At 36.4% G+C, this 27,129-nt stretch overlaps 1 protein-coding gene across 1 annotated transcript in view; it reads right to left on the reverse strand.

The window, feature by feature from the left end:
• Positions 1-10,152, reverse strand: part of Dbx (homeobox protein Dbx) — a 31,232-nt gene extending 21,080 nt beyond the window's left edge. Inside the window, exons 1-3 of the mRNA XM_076397780.1 lie at positions 9,741-10,152; positions 1,834-1,854; positions 402-578 (exon numbers count right to left, since the gene is read on the reverse strand). Coding sequence (XP_076253895.1) covers positions 402-578; positions 1,834-1,854; positions 9,741-10,152 — 610 coding nt within the window. The remainder of the gene's footprint in view (positions 1-401; positions 579-1,833; positions 1,855-9,740) is intronic.
• Positions 10,153-27,129: the final 16,977 nt, after the last annotated feature.

Consider the following 27,129-nt stretch of genomic DNA (forward strand, 5'->3'; position numbering starts at 1 on the left):
TTGCCGAACTAACTTAGAATTTTGGTTTAGAATGTTTGTCGGATTGTAACTTGATATTCAAATATTCAAATATAGAATTCTATTTCGTTGACTGACAGCTGTCAAATTTATACACGCATCTCTTGAAGATTAGGGCTAACTCAAACAAAACATATGGATTTAATTCTAGTAGCGCCGGACTTCTCGATTGTCGTCATATAAATAAAATTAATTTTTTCAAATTGCTATACCGGAACACCCCCTTAATTTGAAGTACTTCTCAATAATTACCAATTTACGTTCTACACTTACACCATTATAAACAAACATAAACATACAGTAGCAGGGAGATTTTACGCTAAAAACTGCAGTTAAACGAGATGCATTTTCCCCGATGTCAATGATGCGAGCGCTCCTCTCACCTGTTAAATAGGGCTGCGGCCGGCAGTGGGCCAACAGCAAATGGGGGTTGAAATGGGGCGGTCGGCTCGCAACAGGTTTGGCGATCGACGGCGAGTGGGCACCCCCCGTGCCACCCCCACTGCCCAGGTACGACGATAATCCCAGCAGGCTGGGCGGTGTCACGTGGATCAGGCTCTCTGGAAACAGGAAAATACGATTTAATGATAATTAACTGCCCCCTAACTGGGTATTCGACTTTAATGATGCCTAAAACTAATAATAAATACTCATTTACAAGAGTTAAATGTTTTTCGATGTATGTTTGGTTGTATAAATATCGGTATACATTTTCTTAATTTAGAAATTGAAATATAACATGATTTTATTATGATAGTTAGGCAACAATTATTACAAAATGTCTTCAAATTTCAATTCTCAGTTTGGCCTATCTTATCAAAATATTTTATTTTTTATACAATATTTTATTATATACAATAAAAATCAGCTAAAATATGTCTTGCTTAATGCAAAAACCATTAACTCTCGTGTTATTTAACCTTTTATCATTGAATCATGGATAGCCATGAATTTGACAGTGACAATACTTAATAAAAATTTATATAGAAAACACAATGCATTGTAAAATATATTAATAACATTTAAATGTTAATTATGTCACGTTTGACGGTAAATATTATATTTTTAACTAATTATATTCTAAACTAAGTTTATAGCTAACCTACTACCTTGGTGACGTTTGAAATTAGAGGTTAGGTTGGGCTTCTTTAATTATTTTTTTCTTATGAGTTTGATTTTATGCGACTGTTCCATTTAAAGAAGTTCCATTAAGAGTTTTCAATATTAAAAAGTAACATTGAAAGTACTCTTTTAGGTTGATTAACATTTTGAATAGTCCTTGAAAGGCATACATTCATATTAATCATTGAAATTAGTAAGCTAGTAGCTTTGTAAAATGTTATTACCACGATTATGTCACTTAGGTATAGAAATTGTAATAGAACATATTTGTAAACTAAAAGAAAATAATTGAAAATATTTGGTGAGTGAAAAATTAATTCATGTTTTCACATTGTTAAAAAAAGTATTTTGTTTTATTTGTAATTATATATTAAAGATAATTTGTACACATTTCTTGAAATATGTCATTATTTTCTATTGTGTTATTTACATTTTTTAATTAAAGTAGTTTCCTTTAGTATTTCAGTGAGTTATAACAAACACTTTTTTCAATACAAAATTTGAAATAAATCATTCAAAATATATATAAAAATATGTCAAATATTTCTATTCATTACAACACGACTGTTCTCCAATTAATTTTTATATTCCTTTTATTTGTAAGAAAAAATATATCTGCACGCCTATGACAAAACAAAACCGATTCGTCTTTTTCCATCTCAATCACAGTAACCATTGGCACACACTCGAAACCATTCCTTTCCATCTTTGTCTCTTCCACTGTTCGTTGAATCGACTCATAATTTGGCGGAAAGGCTGCGAATTTTGCGTGGATAGAAATTCAATTTATTTTGATTCCAGATGGCAAAAATGCTTCGCAAATAATTTTTGGCTACTTTATTTTCAATTTTTGTTTTATTGCATTTACAAAAAAAAGGCAGAAAGGTTTTGCTTGATTTTGGATTAAAAAAATCAGATGTATTTTCATTCGAATCTACTGAAGTCCACCAATATTATATTGGAAAAACTACGATAAAAATGATTATATAGTTTACTCAAAGTTTTTTTAGTAATGCGTCATGGATATTTCGTCGAAAAAAAATTATATTAGTAAAAATAAATTATATTTGAAAACATTTTTGTTCAATTATTTCATTTAGATTAGAATTTTTTGTATGTCAAAGCCAAACTAAACTAAAATTCAGAGTTGATGCGGCAACGTTGCAATGTTTCGACGTCACAAATATCCATGATGCATTACTAAAAAAAAAACTTTGAATATACTATATTTTATATACTCTATATAAAGTAATTGGACCAAAAAAACATCGGACCCTTTCTGGTTGTGAAACGGGAGAACAGCCGGGAGGGAAAACACTTTGCAGGCGTCGCTGCACACTCGACGGAGGTGGCGGAGTGTGTGACGTCATTTCCTCCTTGGTGCCGTCGGCGCCATCGTTCTGACACTTCGGGGGGATGCGCTCTCATTTTCGGGGAGATGGACGTGGAGGAAACGGCGAGAAAGAGACAAACAATGGGGTGAGAAATAATAAATATGTTCGGAGTTTCGTGAGAATGTCGTGATGTAGAACCGAGACAGTTTTTATGTAATAATTTGGCTGGGATTTTATTTTGTCGCGAGTCATGAGTGAGAAATTTCATTATTTACTTATTGTTATTAATTAGGTTCTATATCTAACAGGTCAATTGAAATGTCTCCCGCCTGACACATAGATGACGCTACTAGAATTAAATCCATATGTTTTTCGTTAGTTTGTGAATTATACCATTTTGAGTGAACCAACTTTTGTTATTGTGCAAAAATGGATAAAAAAACGTCCCAGGAAAATCAACCACCAAAGATTGGTATGCTAAGTTTAGACGTGGTGAAATGAGCACCGCAGTGGACGCTCAAAAGAGGTTGTTACCGACGAGAACATTTAAAAAATCCACAAATTGATTTTGAATGACCGTAAATTGAAATTTAATGAAATAGCAGACACTCTAAAGATATCAACTGAACTTGCAGATCATATCATTTACGAATATATGGATATGAGAAAGCTCTGTGCAAACGACGAGTTGATGATTCGGAGCAGTGTTTGAAGATTATCAGGCGTAATAAACACGAGTTTTTGCGTCGATATGTAACAATAGATGGAACATGGCTCCATCATTTCACTCCGAAGTCCAATCGACATTCATCCGAGTAGATTGCCCACGATGAACCCGCTCCAAAGCGTGGAAAAACGCAACAGTCGTCTGACAAGGTTATGTCGTCTGTATTTTGAGATTCGCATGGAATAGTTTTTAATGACTACCTTGAAAAAGGAAGGACCATCAATAGCGACTATTACATAGCGTTATTGGAGCGTTTGAAGGACGAAATCGGCGAATAACGGCCGTATTTGAAGAAAAAGTAAGTGCTGCTTCACCAAGACAATGCACCGTGTTAGAAGAATTCCATGATTTAGGCTTCGAATTGCTTCCACATCCACCACATTCTACAGATCCGGGCCCCAGCGACTATTTCTTGTTCTCAGATCTCAAAAGTGTGCTCGCTGGGAAGAAATTTTCGTCGAATGAAGAGCTGATCGACGAAACTGAGACCTATTTTGAAGCAAAGGACAAATCGTATTAAAAAAAATGGTATCGAAAAGTTGGAGGGTCGCTATAATCACTTAGTGTATCACCCTTGAAGGGAATTATGTCGAATAAAAATTCAACTGACCTTTCAATTGACCTGTTATAATATGGATAGTGTCCAATTATACACTAATAAGAAATATATAAAAAAAAAGGAAACAAAGTTAAAAAAATTATCATTTACTTCGGAATATTTAAACCTTTTTTTCAAATACATTCTGGAAATATGGTTTTCAATATTAGTACTTATAGATGTAAAATATATTGTATTATATTATAATATTTAACGTAATAACGTAAATAAGTTATTGGTTCTTGCTGGGCGAAAAGCTCCGAAACATAGACGATCGCATCACATGTTTCTTTTATGAATTTTATGATACCCTCTAATAAACCGTTAACAATAGCTCTCTGTTCCTTTACCAAAATAAACATCGAACGACGTTCGGCCATAGAATCAAATTGCTCGGAAACAATCGCAACAACTCGCTACTAATATCCCTCCGCGTCCGCTCATTGTCCCCGGTGTTTTTCCATCTTCTTCGACGCCGTCAAGCCAACCACCCCGACCGCCTGTTATTTTAAAGTATTAAACTTTTGGACCCCTATCCGTGTTTACTACACCTTGTAAAAACATCCCATTATTCCGGTATCTGTCGACGGATACCACCGACCAAACAAAGAGCCCATTCAGCGCCGCGGCCTAATCTCCCGAAGGATGGACCGGGACCCGAATGGGCGTGCTGTTTTTATGGCTCCCGATATTGTAATGGGATTGCTCTTTTTTTATGTACTTTTATGGGTATTGTGTCGTGCCGGAGAGATGTTTTTTTAAGGTGCGATGGGCGTTCTCCGCTGACTGTTTTAATTCGGCTTTATTCGACGTGACAGGACCCCCCGGACCATAAACACGCTTAATGCTTTCGAATCGTTCTGTATCGGATATTTTATCGGTATCTATGGGAAACTGTTCCCTAGCGAAGGTAAGAGAAAAAAGAGCTAAAAAAATAGCCAAGAATCACGCAGTACCAAGTCTGGTGAGAAAGGATTTTCCGTAAATCCGATTTTATAATTATATTTCGATTTCTTTTTAGTTAGATTAATATTCGATTTAAAATATATATATATTGCCGGCTTGGTGGCGCAGTGGTAAAGGCGATGGGACGGTCCTCCTACTGTTGCGATAGTCGCGGGTTCGAATCCTGATGGGGCACGGTCGTGAATTTATGTTTGTGATTCCTTAATATTTTTGTTTGTTTTAGGCAAGAGTGTAAAATTCGACAAAGAAAATGATCCCAGTTACGCCAATAACTAGGCTGGGTAATAGAATCCATAATTTTTCCCCTTTTTTTACAATATCGTGTAAATATAGTTCAGTCAATATAACAGTGAACAGGGCGTTCATTGTGTAGCCTATTTTAATTTGTATATTCGTTTTAAGATCAGATAAAAGAATATTTTCCTTCTCTAATTTCATTTCAGATAAAACGGGATACAATGTTGTCTGATACTAGTGTTGGGAACTATCGACTGTTTCTATATATATATATATATATATATATATATATATATATATATATATTAAGTAAAAATCTGATACAAGGAATCCATAATTTTTCCCCTTTTTTACAATATCGTGTAAATATAGTTCAGTCAATATAACAGTGAACAAGGCGTTCATTGTATAGCCTATTTTAATTTGTATATTCATTTTAAGATCAGATAAAAGAATATTTTCCTTCTCTAATTTCATTTCAGATAAAAAGGGATACAATGTTGTCTGATACTAGTGTTGGGAACTATCGACTGTTTAGTAATTGACTACTTTTCACTATCGACTGTTTCAGTTGCTATTTTTGGTTCGACTGATTTTACTACTTTTTACCAGTGACTGTTTCCTGTCCAACTGATTTTGTTACTTTTTACTCTCGAATGTTCCAGTTGTGTACTTTTAGTCACTATTTTTGGTTCTACCAGTTTCATTCGACTGATTTTTAACGTTCTGGTTCTGTTCTCCTAGCCGTGACCTTGACAAAAATGTACCCAATTTATGCTTACATAAATCTATATGTAATATGTATAGTTTTATGATTTTTTTGGTAGTTTGCTTGTAAATAACAATATATTGTATATAAATTTAGCAGCATTTTGGAACGATATTTTTCAAGATTGTTAACGTAATAGGGTAAAAAATTAAAAATTGTGAATGATAAATAGTAAAATACTTTTGACTGTTTTTATAGCTATAATAAGTAATATTTTGATTCTCTTTCGATTTTTGTTAAAAATATTTCTGTTCAATCACTACATAGTATAAAACAAAGTCGCCTTTTCTGTCCCTATATCTCTATGTGCGCTTAAATCTTTAAAACTACGCAACGGATTTTGATGCGGTTTTTTTCAATAGATAGAGTGATTCAAGAGGAAGGTTTATATGTATAATACATGCATAATATACTAAGGCAACATTGCTAATTTTAGAGGTTTCTAACGTGATGTCGTAAATTAACCTATTTTTTTAGGCTTATCTAGCAATTAGCAAAAACGCTGCCTAACCCTACGAGTTAGATCAAATTAATGTACTACAGTATTGTACACCATAAAAAGGTCTACAAAAAAGTCCGCGATGGTATATGTTTATCTTTTAGGGATAACCCACATTAACCATTTTTATTGTTTACATTTTACGTGAGAAAATGGCTTATTTACGAAGCTATTTTAAGCAATACGGCATTAATCCTTATCGAATTAAGTACCTTAAAAAAGTGTGCAATTAATATAGATCAATATGGTTCCTTACAGCATGTAAATTAAACAAATATTTTCGGAGATATTATAAATTTAAAATTTGCGTTTAAAAATGTGTAATGTAATAAAAATTGTACGAATTTAGATATTCCAAAGATAGCAGGAAATCTTCATAGTAAGTATAGGGGAAGAGGAATTGTTTTACTCCAAATTTAATGCGTGCAGGCCAAGGGCAGTAATAAATGAACCAAAAATACTGGATCGATTTTAATCATGTTTTCATTGAGTGACATAGGCATATATATTTTATGCCCGTGCAAAGTCGGAGCGGGCCGCTATGTTTTTATATACAACGTTCATATTTTTTCTGTAGTGTATTTAATTTAGTATCAGCATTGCACCCGTGCGAAGCCGGGGCGGGTCGCTAGTGATAAATAAAGTGTGTATGTTAATAGTGTTAGTAGTGTATGTTTAATTTTTATTTAGTATTTATGGTCATTGTAATCTTTAATTTTTAGGTTTTGTTTAAATTATATTTTATTGCCTATATTTATTATAATATATCATTTGAAAATAGCAATTAACATATTAAAATATGAGAAACATTTTTGGGGCATTATTCCATTCCATAGAAAAATTCCATTCCATTTTACAGATCCACATAACATTCAAATATAAAAGTAATTCTACATCATTTAAAAAGAAATTAATAATTGTATATAGGTAGTATTTAGTAATTACTTTTTTCCTTTTTTTTTAAGTTAGTTCGTGAAGGAATGTATATATCTCCGTCTCGCTTATACTACCGTTGAAAAATATAACAACATATAAAATTAACTACCCCAAGCAATTATCTCCGTCCTTTTCTCTCTCACAATTTATACAGGTAAGGGTTCGTACATCTTCGTCTGACATCACGAAATGTAAAAAAAACTGTTCATTTGACTGAGAACAGTAATTACTATTTTCTAGTTTTAGCTAGTTTTTTGACTATCGACTGTTTTGCGACTATCGACTGTTTCAACTGTTTTCAGTCGATAGTTCCCAACGCTAGATAAAATTTAATTGTCTTTTCTATTACTAGTTATAATAAATAAATTAAAAAAAGAGAAATATAGGAGAAGGAAGTGATTATCGTTTCTTTTCAATTATCATATTTTTTCCAAACTTTCGAACGGCAATTAATAAACTGGCGTGTGAAAAACAGCGAATAAGTTGTTAACGCACTTGATTTCCATCGACATCGTGTTATTCTTGATTTACTCGATATCGGCTTCATCGAATCGCGAAAACGCGCCGCGTAGAGAATAATCGCGTTTTCCATTCTTCTCCATAAGGCGCAATCTCTTCCTGGACGTGGGGGAGCTTAACGTATGCGCCGCGGGGCGCGGAGGGCGGTTGTTTTACAGCGGCGGCGGCGGCGGAGAAAATAAAATGGAAATAGGCGGGCGGGCCCGCAGCCGCCCCCGATGTCAATTCGCCGGCTGTTTGCCGACTCCGGTTTTGAATTAATGCGAATTATTTCTAAGGTTTTGAGCGGACAGGGCTGGCTGTGACGTTTTTAAAACGCGGGCGGAAGGGGGGAAACGGCCGCATTTTCGGTCTTTTTCTCCGTCTCGCTGTAAATCAACGGCGTCGACGGTGGCTTGATAATTTATCATCGTTTGGTGTCATGGTGTTGGCGGTTTTGGGTGTATGGAGAAGGAACTCTGCTTGAGTTGTTTAGTATTAATGAATCGTCGATTGTCTGATGACGATGTTATGACTGTCAGATGAGAACCGATCCAATGCTATTTTGAACATTTTCACTAATGTAAAGGTTGGATTTTAAACAGAACGTCCGTTTCCGTATCCGGATTGCTCATAAAATAAGTAAGAATTCATGACCTGCATCTGCTAGTGGTAATAGTGCTTCTAACAAGTGATATAGTCTTCCTTGTATCTATACTTGTTTAAGAGCCCGTTCCGAAAATGTAAGACAGTCGAAAAATTAACAAATAACTATCTGCGTAATCTAAAAGATGTCAAGGAAACAGATTATCTCTGGAAAATCACTAAATATCTAAAACTATCACGTCTACACAGCTCACCACCATAAACAACAAAAAAAGGAAGCATTTCTTGACAAGAAGAACCATTCAAACCAAACGAATATGACATTGAGTATAATTTTCCGGATATAGAATGTGAAAATTTGTCGAGTCAACTAGTCATGCCGAAAGAAATAACCAAAAATAGTAAAGTTGACATTAATCTGAAGAAATCACCAGACTGTGACTTAATAACAGGAAAACTTCTCAGAAACTATGCTCAGTTATATTCCTAGATGTGGCACAAGCTTTCAATAAGGTTTGGTATGAAGGCCTTGTTTACAAACTACAGAAAATGTTACCAAAACAACACACCGAACTATTACAATCATACGTTACAACCTGAATGTTTATAGTCAAACAAGAAGTTTACTGTACAATAAAAGAAGCTAAGTAGGTCTACTATAAGGAAGTGTACTGGAACCTATGCTTTATTGACTCTACACTTGTGATATACCACAAATGGAAAATATTTTGATGGTTACATTTGATGATGATACTGCGATTGTAGCTGTAGCTGTAGACAAGAGTAAAGAAGCCTCACGATAATTACAACATTTTCTCACGTAAAAAGTAAACAATAAAAATGGTTAATGTGGGTTATCCCTAAAAGATAAACATATACCATCGCGGACTTTTTTGTAGACCTTTTTATGGTGTACAATACTGTAGTACATTAATTTGATCTAACTCGTAGGGTTAGGCAGCGTTTTTGCTAATTGCTAAATAAGCCTAAAAAAATAGGTTAATTTACGACATCACGTTAGAAACCTCTAAAATTAGCAATGTTGCCTTAGTATATTATGCATGTATTATACATATAAACCTTCCTCTTGAATCACTCTATCTATTGAAAAAAACCGCATCAAAATCCGTTGCGTAGTTTTAAAGATTTAAGCGCACATAGGGATATAGGGACAGAAAAGGCGACTTTGTTTTATACTATGTAGTAATACGATGGAATAACAAAGAAATAAGAGCATCGATTGGCCTGTGATTAAGAGTTTCAAGATACATTTTTGAAGTTATTACAGGTGGTTTTCAGATTGCATCTGACAATACCTTTAGTGGCATTTATATTTCAAAATTAAATTGACAGATTGTATACCTCATACGTAACTGGATGGTTGTATCCAATAATTATTGACCACTTACCTTCCGTCTTCTGACCATCACGCTTCTCGTCGCCCAAAATTGCACTAACACTGAATTTCAATACCGGCTTCGTCTCTTTAATCAAATTTTCACTGTTCAGTCTGCAGTGCAAGTAATTACAGTCCAAGCGGCCGCAGTTCGAACATAATCGTCCGCGCAGGCAGCTGAACCTGCTGAGTAGGTCGCCGCCGCTCCTGTCGTTCGGCGACAACTGTCCCTCGGACACGTGGTCGCTGAGGTCGTCCTCGTGCTTGGCGAAGCTGGGACTGTAACCGCCGCGGTCGCCCAGCTCTTCCTGCCGTTCCAGGTCGATCTCGGGCGAGGACTTGCCGCCCGCCAACAGATTGTCCATGGAGAACGGATTTTGGGGGTTGTTCAGGCTTTTCAACATCTTGGAGCGGTGAGCAACCAAATGGAGAGAGTTTTGAAACATCTGTAATAGAAAAGTAGTCATTAAGTAACTGCTCCTTTTCTTGTAAATTGAAATACAATATCTAGAACTGAGCCTGGATTGATTATTATGATTTAGCTTGATTGATTCAACAACCGAACCATAACAGGTCAATTGGAAAGTCCCCCGTCTGACACATAGATGGCGCTACTAGAATTAAATCCATATGTTTTTTGGTTAGTCCTAATCCTCAAAAGATGCGTGTATAAATTTGACAGATGTGGGATCATTAGCTTGTGAATTAGAGCATTTTGAGTGAAGCAACTTTTGTTATAGTGAAAAATAGATAAAAAGGAATTTTGCGTGTTGATAAAATATTGCTTTTTGAAGGGACGAAATACAATTGAAGCAAAAACTTGGTTTGATACCGAGTTTCCGAATATTACAGACGTGGTGAAATGAGCACCGAAGACGGTGAACGCAGTGGACGGCCAAAAGAGGTTGTTACCGACGGAAACATTTAAAAAATCAACAAAATGATTTTGAATGAACGTAAATTGAAATTGAATGAACTAGCAGACACTCTAAAGATATTAACTGAACGAACGTGTACATCATATCACTCGCGAATATTTGGGTATGAGAAAGCTCTGTGCAAAGTGGGTGCGGCGTAAGTTCACTTTTGACTAAAAACAAAGACGATTTGATGATTCGGAGCAGTGTTTGAAGATGATTAAGCGTAATAAACCCGAGTTTTTGCGTCGATATGTAACAATGAATTAAACATGGCCCCATCATTTCACTACGAAGTCCAATCGACAGTCATTCGAGTCGACTGCACACGATGAACCAGCTCCCAAGCGCGGGAAAATGCAACAGTCGGCTGGCAAGGTTATGGCGTCTGTATTTTGGGATGCACATGGAATAATTTTCATTGACTTCCTTTCATTAATTCTTTGGAAAAAGAAGGACCATCAACAGCGCCTATTACATAGTCTTATTGGACCATTTGAAGGACCAAATACCGAAAAAGGCTACATTTGAAGGAAAAGAAAATGCTGCTTCACTAAGACAATGCATAATGTCACAAGTCAGTGAAACCGATGACAAAAATCCATGAATTGCGCTTCGAATTGCTTCCTGATCCACCGTATTCTCCAGATCTAGCCCCCAGCGACTATTTCCTGTTCTCAGATCTCAAAAGAATGCTCGCTGGGAAGAAATTTTCGTCGAATAAAGAGGTGATCGCCGAAACTGAGGCCTATTTTGAAGCAAAGGACAAATCGTACTACAAAAATGGTATCGAAAGGTTGGAGGGTCGCTATAATCACTTAGTGTATCACCCTTGAAGGGAATTATGTTGAATAATAAAAACTAATTTTGCCAAATAATGTGTTTTACTATGGTAGGCCGGCTATTTTTCATAATTGACCTGTTAACTGCTCCTTTTCTTGTAGATTGATTGAAGCTTGATTGATTCAACAACCAAACCGTGGTTTTGATGAAGAATAATCAAGCTTGGATAGTCTCTGAATTACTCGTAATTAAATTACGTAATTGAAATTCGTTGTTGTTGTTTTATGTTAACTTATACTAGACAATTCAAGAGTATAATCTGTTAGTTTACATAACATTACTATTAATATAAATACTTCATTTCATTCAATCTTTCTTTCACACTCAATCTCTGCGCCACACTTTTTTACATTTTTAATTTTCTATTTTTATTTACTAGCTCACTTCTCGATCTAAGATAACGATTTAAGATAAGATAGCCACATATATTATAAATATAAATATGTTTTGTCAAATTTAACTATCATTTATTCTCTTTCCTCACTGGGACTCGAAGTCTCTTTGGCATGGATTGTTTCTGGCGTGAATGCATTTGGTGAGAGGGCCGATGCACTAGCTAAACTCACTACAACCATTAAAAAATATGTTAACAACATCCTCAATACCACTGGTCAAACTTTATTTGAACCAAGCTCTTTCAGATTTAGTTAGATTTCTCTACTATCTTTACCATTATAGTCAATCGACTTCAATTTACTATACGTTCTGATTGGAGACAATACGGACAGACCATTATTTACCTACAATGCCTAGTGCCAAATTAGTGGCTTAGTGCTTGCTGTGTTGATAAGAGCACTGGATGTCATATTCTACCTCTTGTACTCACTATTTACCTATACAATAAGGCCCCAATTTCCACGATAATAAGTCAGACATGGGACATAGTATGCGAAAGTGATTTGCCCAAACAATGTATGTTATAATCTGTTCAAAGTTATTTTGTACATACGTCATTTAAATTTGTGACGTCGCAATGTTGCCGCATCAACTGTGAGTTTTAGTTCAGTTTGGCTTTGACATCCAACAAAATATTGTCTAAATAAAATAATTGAACAAAAATGTTATCAAATATAATTTATTTTAGCATTATAGTACATCTAAAAACTACAGTTAATTATACATCCGTGATAGTATGTAGGTTAGAATTATAACCTCTTATCATTACAGCTTTCAAAAATGTTACATATGTCTGACAACCGGACGACTTTGACAGGCTTATTCGTCATATCAGACAGCATTGTGTCTTTTTTTAACTAGAATAAAATGAGAAGGAAAATATTGTCTGATTCTAAAACGAATTTACAATTTGCGGCAGGTAATACATTAAACATCTTGATGACGTATGTACAAAAAAACTTTGAATAGACTGTATGTATTGTACTTGTCTATTTAATATGTTTAAACCTAGTGTTCTACTTTTTATGTTGTTAGTTATATTTTATATTTTTTTAAATTTTTAATATTTTATATAGCTCTATATAATATATTATTTACATTTATATAGCTTTTATATTTTATTTATATTTATACTTATATTATTATATAGTTATATAAAAAGGCATCTGGTTTGGACCTTATTACCTGGTAAATATTAGAAGAATTCCCAAGAAAAGCATTAATGAAGATCAGCAACCTAATAAATGCTTCCTTCACACCATAATATGTATCATAACTGTGGTTCAATAAAACTACATCATTTTAAAAAATCACTAGAAGTATTTTTAGATGTTGCTCAAACTTTTGATAAAATATGAATTGATGGTTTAAGCCATAAGATTAGAAAGTTTTGCTTGATCAATGTTCAAACATTTTAGAGAGTCATGCTGGCCGATACTTCAGAGTCAAACAAGATGTTGCCTATTCTGTCTTGAGGAAAATACAAGCAGGTGTGCCACAGGGAAATGTATTGGAATCAGTCCTTACAGTACTGACTTGGCTACATTCAATTAAAATGCTGCTACATTCGCAGATGACACTGAAATCCTACTAGGAAACTAGTGTTGTTCAACTCTAGGTATTGTTGATGCTCCATAGTACATTTGTAACGACAATCTGCGTAAGGATCTAAAGGTAGAAAGTGTCGATAACGTTATAAAGGACTAGACACAAAGACGTGAACAGAGGCCCCATCAGCATAATAATGTTAAGGTTCTTCAGCTCCTAAATGATTGTGGCTTAGTCATAAGATTATAGAGAGTAAAATTATTTGATTTAGTTCATTGAAGTTATTAGTAAAACATGGTGCATATTAAAAACAGTGACGTATTTTAGACCTAATATTAGTTGTTATTTTAAACCGTAGCAAATTTGGATAAAAATAAATAATTTATTAATGTTAATTTAGTACATTACTATAATAAATAATTTTAAAAATTATCTATGATTGGTTATTATTAGGCTTTTTAATCGTGTATGAAGGATCTAAGTTGTTTTTTTTATTCTTCCAACTTCATTATTAAAAAATACATTTGGTTGGTAGTTTTTGTATGTTATTTTACTGAAATAAATACTTCTGACTTACCTGAGATTTAGATATATGTCCAGTAAAAGTAAAAGCACCGTTCTTCAACGAAAAACTCACGTCTCCGCCACCGTCATCGTCGCCCTCGATGGCGATACCGTCCCGTCCGCGACTCCCCGTTATCACCGCGTTACCGGCTTGAATCTAGCTCTCGTCGTCGGCCACCTGTGAACGAACGGACCCCGCACACGGCAATAGTCCTGTCACGACTGATATATTCGCTCCCCCGGCCGAAAACCACCCCTCGACGCTCCCAATCGAGGGTTGGTCCGCGCCCCCCTCGAGGGGTGGAGTTTCTTCCGAGTCTTCTGGGGTCGCGTTTCGCGATTCGGGCCTTTATTGCTCCGCCGCGCTGCCCCGCCGCCCCCCTCGCCCTGCCGGCCGACTCGCTTTTGCGGATTTTGTTTTATTGCGCCTGATGGACCGATAATGCGAGCCGGGGATTCGGATCCTTGTAGCAATGATTGTCGGGGAGACGACGGGCTTGGTGTAGGCGAGACGTGAGGGGCATTGGTAATGCACTTGGCTTCGTGCCGACGGAAGTATATGGTTGGTATGTTCATTATTATTCATTTGTTAATCATTAGTACAATTTAAAATATGTTTTGATGCTTGTTTTAGATATTTGAGGACTCAGATCTATTGAACAGTTGGATGAATGATCTGGACTTGATTGATGATGAACAAACTAACATATATAACAACACTACTAGAATCTTGGATTCTATAAACGAATTAATTATTTTACAAAACCATACTTTAGTCATCTATACAGTTTCAGATCGATTACGGAAAGAGTGAAGAATTGATGAAGTATATGATCAAAACAAACAAAAAACACCAAAAATCTAGAAAATGATTACATACATACACATAATAAAAGAACACAATATTTTACTACTAAAGTGAATAGTAACAGTCAATATAATAACTTATTAACTACTAACAGGTCAATTGAAATGTCCCCGGCCTAACATAGTAAAACACATTTTTTTGGCACACAAAATTAGTTTTTTTTATTCCACATAATTCCCTTCAAGGGTGATATATATATATATATATATATATATATGATTATTACCCTTCAACTTTTCGATACCATTTTTGTAGTATGATGTCCTTTGGTTCAAAAGAGGCTTCAGTTTCGGCGATCACCTCACATCATTCATTTATCATTCATCATCATTCGACGACAATTTTTTCCCAGCGAGCATTCTTTTGAGATCTGAGAACAGTATATAGTCAATGGAGGCCAGATCTGAAAAATACGGTGGATGAGGAAGCAATTAGAGGCCCAATAGATATTTGCCATTGTTTTCACTGATTTGTGACACGGTGCACTGTCTTGGTCAAGCACTAGGATGACTGTCGATTGGACTTCGAAGTGAAATGATGGAGCCATGTTTCATCCATTGTCACATATCGACGCAAAAACTGGGGTTTATTATCCTTGATCATCTTCAAACACTGCTCCTAATCATTAACTAGTTGTTGTTTTTTTGGTCAAAAGTGAGCTAGCGCGGCATCCACTTTGCACAGAGCTTTCTCATACCCAAATATTCGTGAATGATGTACACGTTCAGTTGATATCTTTAGAGTGTCTGCTATTTCATTCAATTTCAATTTACGGTCATTCAAAATCATTTTTGTGGACTTTTTAAAATGATTTCGTCAGTGACCACCTCTTTTGGGCGTCCACTGCATTCACCGTCTTCGGGGCTCATTTCACCACGTCTAAACTTAGCATTTCATTCCTTGATGATTGATTCTTTTGGGGCAGTGTCGGAAAACTCGACATCAAGCCAATGCTTTTTTGCTTCTGCCGTATTTTTGTCCCTACAAAAATCAATATTTTATCAACACGCGAAATTTCTTTTTATCCATTTTTTTCACAATAACAAAATTTACTTCACTCAAACTGCTATAATTCACAAACTAATGATCCTACAGCTGTTAAGTTTATACACGCATTTTTTGACGTTTAGGGCTAACTAAAGAACATATGGATTTAATTCTAATGGCGCCATCTATGTGTCAGACCGGGAACTTTTCAATTGGCCTATTACATGACCAAGTAACTTCGTATCAGATCCGATGCTAATTTAATCAAATCAATTTCCGTATCCGTATTGCCCCATAAAATAAATTTATAATAAAACATTTTTAAGAAAAAAATTGAATCGAGTTCAATATATAAATAAGGAACTCGTTAAAAATTAAAAAATAAACAAACTTAGATTTCTACCACAAAATGAAACATTTCAAAATAAAATATGTACGTAATAATCGTTGTAATATCTAAATAAAGTAATCAAAAGCCCTATCTACTACAAGTACTTTAAATCTTACTATATACATACAATTTAGCTTAATACCTACCTAAACCTACTTATCTATTTACAATATTATTTTAGCTACTACCAACTGAGTACTTTGAAGTCGGTGCCGAACCCACACAGTTATATCAAATTTGATTTGTTTTGTTGGTAATTTAATTTTTTTGTATATATCACAAAATGATATTATTATTTTTGTATTTTTTGGACTAGGCACCGACTTTAAGGTTCAGTCCGTATGAGAAAAAGTAGGAATAAAGGAACAATTATTGAAAATTAAGGGCTTCAGGTCTCGGGGTCCGCTGGCCTAGCCTGGGTAATTTGACAAATGTTCTAGCTAAACTACAACAAAAATCTATTGTCCCCCCAGGGAATCGAACCGGCGACCTCTGTTTCGGAGCTAACCGCTTTAACTATTACAGCATAGAAGCAGTTGTCTACAAGATTTCTACAAGGTCTTATATGCTATAGTTAGTGCTTAAAAAACAAACTGAATGGCTTCTATTTATTTTATTCTAGATAAAAAATATGTGAAAGCATTGTACGTGCCTTTGAAATTTGAGGTTTTCCCTCGATTAACCAAACCACATAACCATTAACATTGTTTTGTTTACGTTGAACTCTTTCCCATACTACCCATGAGGTAGAATTTCTAGGCGCTTTCTTTATGTAGTAGTATCCTCCTGTACACTCCTAATCCACCTAATTAACAATCGTATATCTGAGAAACGTATTTTACTTTCATTCGAGAGCATATTTACCATTTTATGTATAGTTCTTTTTTCCTTCGATGGTGTGTCTACTTGTCAAGTCGTCTTGATATCACTATATTTTTATTTCTTCTGCTACTATCTGTGTACACCGTTCTTCATAAAATTAATCACTGAAATCTGTCTAATGCATTTACCATATCCACAAAACATTTAGTATTCATTCACTCCTCACACGTTCTAACCTAATGTTCATGTTTAATATTGAACAATTACAATCATATTTGTGCACACAAATCTTTCACGCCCTACAATACCATTTTCTACAGTTATACCCTATTAATTATGTGCATACTTTTAGTTGTTTGCACTCTCATCACTCAGTCTCAGGAATTTCCAGCATTGCACAGCATTATCACATATCCTGAAAGTTTTTTTCAGTTACATTCACTTTCCGACTCACTGCAATTCAATCATTAAACTGTTAATTTCTAATCTGTCTAAAACATGTTCACGATTCCACCATTTATCAATTAGTTCCTCTGTATGTCTTATCGAGTTCATCCAAACCGAAGGTGCTATGGTTGACAATGCTTCCTTCCAGATATCCAAACAGTTTTTGATGGAATATCCTTCTTGACCAGCAATATATCTGCAATTAATTATTAATAAATATAGTGACCATCAAAACCTAATCGAATGCTATTGTAACTTTTACCTTTTTCCATCAATTTTTGTTGTCTTTACACTTTTTTTGTTACTGTCTTGCCAAGAGTGTCATAATGAACTATCTTGAAATATTCATATATTATTTAATATCATCAATAATTACCTCCCTGACGGATATTATACGCGAAAGGGGGCCTCCGTTATCTCGTTCCTTTTCGAAATATTTTATTAAAGCCGCAATTAATTTGTGACCCTGACTATCTATTGTTTTCGGCATTTTCAATCAAAGTAATGTGATATATTAGGGAACGATTTAAAATTTATCAAAATAATCAAAGGGCTAAAATAATGTTGGTTTTTAATCTGTAGTACTAAAAATTAGAGTTGATGCGGCAACATTGCAATGTTTCGACGTCACAAATGTCCATGACGGATTACTAAAGAAAACTTTGAATAGAGTATAGAGTCTTGCGATATAGAAATTAAATTTTTCGTTTTTCTCCACAATGTACGTATATTCGAGCGAAAAAACGTCGGGGATTAATTTCCGATCTTAAATCTCATAAATTCGACCCGTCAAAATATTTTCGCACGCAAAAGTACATCGGGCCATATATAAGGCGCGTTTTTAGCGGCGCCCTTTCCTACCTCGACCGTTCGCGAATAAACGATCCACGGTTTTCCTCCGAGAGCGACGGCCATAAATTAGAGCCAATGTTTCGATTTGATAATCTTCCGCGGCCCGGGCTCCGCCCGACGCTCGCCTCCCGGGCCCCTGGCTCCGCGACGCCCATGAATGCGGCGGCGGTGGCGGCCGCCGCCGTAGAAGGGGCAATAAAACGCTCATAAAAGACGAAATAAAAACATAAGAGGGCATATTTACAAAGGCGGGCCCCGCATCGCTATTGGCTCGGCCGGCCGGCCGCTCGCTGCCGACGCCGCGGCCGCCGCCGTCTCCCCGCGTCGCCCCCCTCGGGGCCCGGTGCCGCCGCCCTGCAACTGCCAAGTCTTGCACTAAATCAATGATTTTTTATAATGCCCCGGAATGAATTTCATTTTTCCCCGGGGACGGGGCCGGTGACGAACTGGTCCGTCGATCGACCCCAATACTTCGTAAGTGTTATTCTAATTGTATATTTTGAACAATAACAGTTACTACAGTTAAAGTATGTTAATTATATACTGACCTTTAGTTGTTTCTTCTTTCATCATCCATCCTGTCTTGTTAATTGCCGGCACTGAATCATAAACCACCAGTCATAAAGTTTTATTCAATCGCGGTCACTTTTATAAATACTAGTCAAGTTAATAACTAAGCTGTTTCATTCCAATGTATCAAATACTTGCTCACGATTCCACCATTTGTCAATATGTTCTTTAATGCGTCCTTTAATTGCAGCCTTTGTTGGGATCTTCTTCGCCAGTGTACTATGGTATGGTGCATTGTTCATAACAATAATTTTTTTTTGTTCTGGCCTAAAAACCAGGCGGTGGAATGCATGACGCATACCTGGTCGCGGAGACTTGCCCTGGAGTGACAAGTTGGACCGGGTTATGTGGGACTACCTCTGGGCTTACCAATACACTAAACCGAAACCGCCTCACAGTTGACCCCTGTGGATTGCTACTGCATTAAATTTGGGGATATGGCACCCGCTGATCGGGCAGCCGTTATTGGGTACGAGGACCCGGCGATTCTATTGATTCGCGAACCTGAGTTAACACACAACTGGGTACTGTTGTATGGGGGCAAAAGTTATGACTGTAGCGACGGATGAGGTCGGTGCTAAGCTCCCAGCATGTCGACCAGCTCGCGAACAAGCGCGTTTTCAGAAGAACTTGAGCTGAGTTGTTGTTTGTGGAATGATTGAGATATGAAGTGCTTGATATCTGGAGTGTCAGTTTCCCTATGAATTTGATTATTTCTGACAAACGATAACAATAACTGTTGCTTCCTCCAAGTTTGTTAAAAAGCTGAAAAACTACTAACCAACCTTTCAAACCACGGGAATAACAAGTCATGGTTTATTTCTCCAAGGTAGTCACCTTTGAACTTAGAGGAAAACACTAACTCTGTACCAGGAATAAAAGCATTCCTGTTTCCAACATGAAAAACTATATGTCTGCAATGAATTATTAATAAATGTTTTGACTAACAAAACCTAATCGATAGTTACTCCAATGTTTACCTTTTTCCATCAACTTTTGTTGTCTTTACACTATATTTATTATCACCTTGCTATGAGTGACCCAGTGTACTATTCTGAAATATCCGTGTCTCATCTAAGTATACAAATTGATATAATAATTCTTCCTTGATTTTGTTATATGTTTCTAAATATTGTATTCTACATCCCTCAAATAGCTGTATATGTTTTGGCATTTTATAGATACTTTCCAGACCAACAATTTTTCCTGCAATAATTGTATTAAATTATGTTTCACAGCTAATATCAAGCTGATCTTGATTCGTCACCTTTTTCGCACATAGACGGTTTCTTTTTGGTGAGTTTCATGTTATACTGTTGTTTATTATTTGAGTTATTTGAGCGTGTTTCAGCAGCACTGTATATTAGTACGGGTACGGTCATTAAAATATTTATAAAAATGAAAAATACAATCTTGGATTCACCGAAAAGAGACGGAGGATTCAAAATCAGCTTGATGTTAGCTCAGTTAGTTAGTTAGCTACATAAAAAACGTACTTAGAGGTCTAATGGGTGGTGTGGAAAAAGTGTTCAATCTAGATATAATAAAATACAACCCTAACCTACAAACTGTCTCGACTGTCATAGTAAAACATATTTTTTGGAGAGATTAGTTTTTTATTCAACACTAGCGACCCACCCCGGCTTCGCACGGGTGCAATGCTGATACTAAATTAAATACACTACAGAAAAAATATGAACATTGTATATAAAAACATAGCGGCCCGCTCCGACTTTGCACGGGCATAAAATATATATGCCTATGTCACTCAATGAAAACATGATTAAAATCGATCCAGTATTTTTGGTTCATTCATTACTGCCCTTGGCCTGCACGCATTAAATTTGGAGTAAAACAATTCCTCTTCCCCTATACTTACTATGAAGATTTCCTGCTATCTTTGGAATATCTAAATTCATACAATTTTTATTACATTACACATTTTTAAACGCAAATTTTAAATTTGTAATATCTCCGAAAATATTTGTTTAATTTACATGCTGTAAGGAACCATATTGATCTATATTAATTGCACACTGTATTTAAGGTACTTAATTCGATAAGGATTAATGCCGTATTGCTTAAAATAGCTTCGTAAATAAGCCATTTTCTCACGTAAAAAGTAAACAATAAAAATGGTTAATGTGGGTTATCCCTAAAAGATAAACATATACCATCGCGGACTTTTTTGTAGACCTTTTTATGGTGTACAATACTGTAGTACATTAATTTGATCTAACTCGTAGGGTTAGGCAGCGTTTTTGCTAATTGCTAAATAAGCCTAAAAAAATAGGTTAATTTACGACATCACGTTAGAAACTTCTAAAATTAGCAATGTTGCCTTAGTATATTATGCATGTATTATACATATAAACCTTCCTCTTGAATCACTCTATCTATTGAAAAAAACCACATCAAAATCCGTTGCGTAGTTTTAAAGATTTAAGCGCACATAGGGATATAGGGACAGAAAAGGCGACTTTGTTTTATACTATGTAGTGATAATTCCCTTCAAGCAAACATTCGTTTGAGATCTGAGAACAGGAAATAGTCGATGGTGGGCCAGATCCGGATAATACGGTAGATGGATGGATTTTTGCCATCGTTTTCACTGACTTGTGACACAGTGCATTGTATTGGTAAAGCAGCGCTTTCTTTTTCTTCAAATGCGGTCGTTTTTCGGCGATTTCGTCCTTCAAATGGTCCAATATCGCTATGTAACAGTCGCTGTTGATGGTCCTTCATTTTTTAAGGTAGTAAATGAAAATTATTCCATGCGCATTCCAAAATACAGACTCCATAACCTTGCCAGCCGACTGTTGCGTTTGTCCACACTTTGGAGTGGGTGCATCGTGTGCTGTCCACTCGGATGACTGTCCATTGGACTTCGGAATGAAATAGTGGAGCCAGTTTCATCCATTGTCACATATTGACACAGAAACTTGGGTTTATTACGCTTGTCATCCTCAGACATTGCTCCGAATCATCAACTCGTCGTTGTTTTTGGTCCAAAGTGAGCTCGCGTGACACCCGCATTGCACAGAGCTTTTTCATACCCAAATATTCGTGAATGATTCACTCAAAATGCTATAATTAAGCACATATAATGCACAAACTAATGATCTTGTGAGGGTTAAGGCTAACTAAGAAACATATGGATTTAATTCTAGTAGAGCCATCTATGTGTCAGGAACTTTTCAATTGACCTGTTAGATATGCCTATAAGTACTATAATGTTAACATTTAATTAAATGGTTTTAAATCTCATTAATCATATACTCGTATATTATTCTAACATTAACAATAAATTAAACATTTATCAAATGTATGTCTGTATATTCAAAAATGAAGTTGTATATATGTGTTTCTAATTAACAAAATCCAACAAAGGAAATGATTCCAGTCACGCCAGTAACCGGGCTGGGTAAGACCGGATGTCTTCTAGGATGATTTTTAAATTGGTCACTCGCCAGTCGGTGGGCTTAATGCCGAGGACCGTGGTTCGGAGCCCACGCTAAACAGTGGGTCCAGTCCAGATAAACTCTCGTTGTTAAAAAGGCGACTTTAAAATATAAGAAAAAGAAACAGAACAGCAAATAACACATATAATGCTTGTCGTAGATGGTAGACTACCAAAAACTGTATTAATAATAATAATTTTTTCATACCTCGGTCGAAAGTACCTACTTTCGTCCCTAAACAGGGAAGAAAGTTAAACATTTAATCTCTGTGAGAAGTACACCCGCGCCCTCTATAACTGCGGTCTCCAGTTTGACCGCAGGATCCAATGGTCGGCCCAAATTCAGCCGCTTGTGAAAAAATTCAACATGCTCAGCGTGAGGTTCTCCATAGGAACCTTAGAATACGACAACATCTTGATAAAATCCCTACCCGTCCACAAACCCCGGTACTAAACAAACTACGACAGTCCCAGTCGTAACCCAGGGTCTCCCCGAACCTGAAGCAACATCAGCCGAAGACCATTTGGTTCTAGCCGGTCAACCTAGTAAATGAAAAAAAAAACTAGTTAAATTAATGACGTACTTTCGACCGGCTATGAAAAAAAATCGTATACACCACACGGGCCAAAAGTTGAAATCTCGGTCCTGCTCGTATGATCCTGATCGTCCTTCGCTCTTGTGGTATAATATACTATTTCAGTGCTGTAGATAGAAATGGAAACGACTTCATAAATTATATGAATAGGCAGTTTTTTTTTCTATGTCACCTAAAACAAAACATCCATAACGACCAAACCGGACCAGTTCGTCACCGTCGCCCATATTATTTTAACTCGGTTATTTTGGCCCTTTTTTGATTCAATTTATGTAAGCAAATCGAAAATTAGTCAACCGTTATAACGTTTTTCGAAAGCGCGGCGGCCCGACTGCTTTTGATTTCCCTTGTAATCGTAAAACGGCGCGAGGGGCCGACGGCGGCGGCGGCGGGGAGAAGGGTAGGGGGCGCGCGGACGGCTAGGAGGACGAAATTTTTTATTATTATTTTTCATTTTCCGTTTTCAGGGCGGAATTTAATTTTTCATTGGTGCCGAATTAACAACCTTCATGGGCGAGTTGACGGGGCGGGGGGTGGCGAGCGTTGCGGAGGGGCAGGGGGAGGACGGCGAGCGGCGGCGGCCGACGTTTCGTGATTAAAAACGTAATTGAAATGGCGGGGGGGTGGTGGATGTTTAAAAAATTATACAGTTTTATAAACGCGTCGAAAAAGTGTTATTTTTACTAGGGTTAGTTGGCGTTAAACCGTCGAGTTTTTGACGTGTTCGCTATTATTTTGTTTCTGGGGCGTTGTTTGGAACAGAAAATCGATGAATCATTCGTTAATCTTGTTTTATAAGTTTCTTGTATTATTATAGTTGAGATTTTAGTCAAATTACAGCCGTTAATTTTCAGTTTTTGCTCAATATTTCGTTTTACTTTTTTTTGTTATGAGGTCAATTGAAAAGTCCCCTACCTGACATATAGATGGCGCTAGTAGAATTAAATCCATATGTTTTTTAGTTATCCCTAACCCTCAAAAGTTGTGTGTATACATTTGACAGCTGTAGTATCATTAGTTTGTGAATTATAGCGTTTTGAGTGAAGCAACTTTTGTAATTGCGAAAAAAATGGATAAAAAGTAATTTCGCGTGTTGATAAAATATTACTTTTTGAAAGGAAAAAATACAGTCGAAGCAAAACTTGGCTTGATACAGAGTTTTCCTGAGACACTGCCACAGGAAAATCAACCATCAATGGTTATGCATATGGTATGCTAAGTTTAGACGTGGTGAAATGAGCACCGAAGACGGTGAACGCAGTGGACGCCCAAAAGAGGTTGTTACCGACGAAAATCCACAAAAATGATTTTGAATGACCGTAAATTGAAATTGAATGAAATAGCAGACACTCTAAAGATATCAACTGAACGTGTACATCATATCATTCACGAACATTTGGGTATGAGAAAGCTCTGTGCAAAGTGGGTGCCGCGCGAGCTCACTTTTGACCAAAAACAACGACGAGTTGATGATTCGGAGCAGTGTCCGAGGATGCTCAAGCGTAATAAACCCAAGTTTCTGTGTCGATATATGACAATGGATGAAACGTGGCTTCATCATTTCACTTCGAAGTCCAATCGACAGTCATCTGAATGAATTGCACACGATGGACCCGCTCCAAAGCGTGGGAAAATGCAGCAGTCGGCTGGCAAGATTATGGCGTTTGTATTTTGGGATGCGCATGGATTCAGTTTCATTGACTACCTTGAAAAAAGAAGGACCATCAACAGCGACTATTACATAACGTGATTGGGCCGTTTGAAGGACGAAATCGCCGAAAAACGACCGCATTTGAAGAAAAAAGAAATGCTGTTTCAACAATACAAAGCACCCTGTCACAAATCAGTGAAAACGATGGCAAAAATTCATGAAATAGGTTTCGAATTGCTTCCTCAACCACCGTATTCTCCAGATCTGACCACCACTGTCCATTTTCTATTCTCAGATCTCAAAAGAATGCTCGCTGGGAAGAAATTTTCGTCGGAAGAAGAGGTGATCGCCGAAACTGAGGCCTATTTTGAAGCAAAGGACAAATCGTATTACAAAAATGTTATCGAAAAGTTGGAGGGTCGCTATATTCAGTGTTTCACCCTTAAAAGGAATTATGTTGATTAAAAAAAATAATTTTGTCAAAAAAATGTGTTTTACTATGGAAGACCGGGGAGTTTTCAATTGACCTGTTACAACGGTTGAGACTAGGTTTTCACTTTTTATGACCGGCACTTTTATGACACTATGACACTAACTCAAATGTTTTTTTTTTAACAGAGCGTTTCAAAATGTTCAGCTGCACTGTGCGCTGGTTTGAACAGAAATCACCATAACAAATGAGTCGATTCGTAGATAACCTTAATTGATACATCGTTATTTCGATATGGAACGCGTAACTTTCTGACCAAGCACAATTCTGACCGTGTCAATTAGCATAACTGAAGCGGATCAATGCAAATAAAAAAGTCAACTCGTCTCTTTCGTGCGGTCTTATCCAAACACGGGATCGATTTACATTCGAATTGTTTGATGGGGTCAGCGCGGATCCCAAATCGGACACCGAGCATATAAATTAGGAGAAAAATATCGGGACGTGTTGATTTTGGGGCCACCGCCGCAGCCACCCCGCCCTCCCTTATGCTAATGGGTGACATGGCCCTTGGCCAAATATTTGCTTACCCTTTACGCATCAATCTGTTCGGCTAAATTTTACTATTGAATATCGGGCCTGTGCTGTCCTACAATATCTTTTTTTGTTAAACGCTGTTTGTTTTCTTTTTTATTGTCGCGAGATCGAATATGTTGGACTGTGAGCTAATTTTAATTAACAGGTCATTAAATTAAAATTGAAAAGTCCTCAGCCTGACACAAAAATGGCGCTACTAGAATTAAATTTATATGTTTTTTAATTAGCCCTAAACACTGTTTCGAATCATCAACTCGTCGTTGTTTTTGGTCAATAATGAGCTCGCGCGGCACCCACTTTGCACAGAACTTTATCATACCCAAATATTCGTGAATGATATGATGTACACGTTCAGCTGATATCTTTTGAGTGTCTGCCTTTTCATTTAATTTCAATTTACGGTCATTCAAAACCATTTTGTGGATTTTTTAAATGTTTTCGTGGGAACAACCTCTTTTGGGCGAACACTGCGTTCAGTATCTTCGGTACTCATTTCACCACGTCTAAACTTAGCATACCAATTCTTGATGGTTGATTTTCCTGTGGCAGTGTCTCAGGAAAACTCGGCATTAAGCCGAGTTTTTGCTTCGACTGTATTTTTTCCTTTCAAAAAGCAATGTTTTATCAACACGCGAAATTCCTTTTTATTCATTTTTTTTCGCAATTACAAAAGTAGCTTCACTCAAAATGCTATAATTCACAAACTAATGATCCTACAGCTTTCAAATTTATACACGCATCTTTTGAGGGTTAGGGCTATCTAAAAAAATACATAGATATAGTTCTAGTAGCGCTATTTATGTTTCAGGTCGGGGACTTTTCAATTGACCTGTTATATGGGTTATAAATGTTTGTTCTCCAAAAAGATGTTATCAATCTCTTCATAACTTTTATTTTTCCAATACTTCTGCATAACTCTGAAATTTCCAAAGTGCTACAATCTGATATTGATATGTTTGAAGGCTACCAATCAATACATAGTTGAGGAACAAATCTAAAGACCCAGATTACATTACGATTTAGTAGTGACTCTCCTGAAATTGTGAGTATGAGTTCCAAATAGCACTAACTATTAGTTCTACAAAAAGTGAAATTACTAACGGAACACTACTACGAATTAGAACCCTTTCCAATTAGGTGACACAATAATTCACGACAAATTTTGTTTTCTATTTTCATTCGTAAATAAAACAGCTGACTTACATAATTTTTCTATATCAGGCGACACGTCGACCGGTTAGCCTCGCCAGCCCTTAAACCGCGCTCACCCTTCCTCCACCGTTCTATTTTCAAAGAGTATTTGTACCAGTTCGTTCGCCTGGAAAATGGAATCGAAACACTACAAAGGATTGCGTCAAAAAGGCTGAAGTCAGCCGGCTAATTCGTGATTAATTGACATGTATATTATATGCAAAATGTTCCCCGAAAAGGGGGCGCAGTGATCGCGTGTAATAATGAAGGTGTATGTATTTAATGGCAGCGAC

This window comes from Rhynchophorus ferrugineus, unplaced genomic scaffold (assembly GCF_030347505.1).
Source record: "Rhynchophorus ferrugineus isolate W39M unplaced genomic scaffold, kcgeb_rfMv2 rfM3, whole genome shotgun sequence".
In the NCBI taxonomy this organism is placed as follows: Eukaryota; Metazoa; Arthropoda; class Insecta; order Coleoptera; family Curculionidae; genus Rhynchophorus; species Rhynchophorus ferrugineus.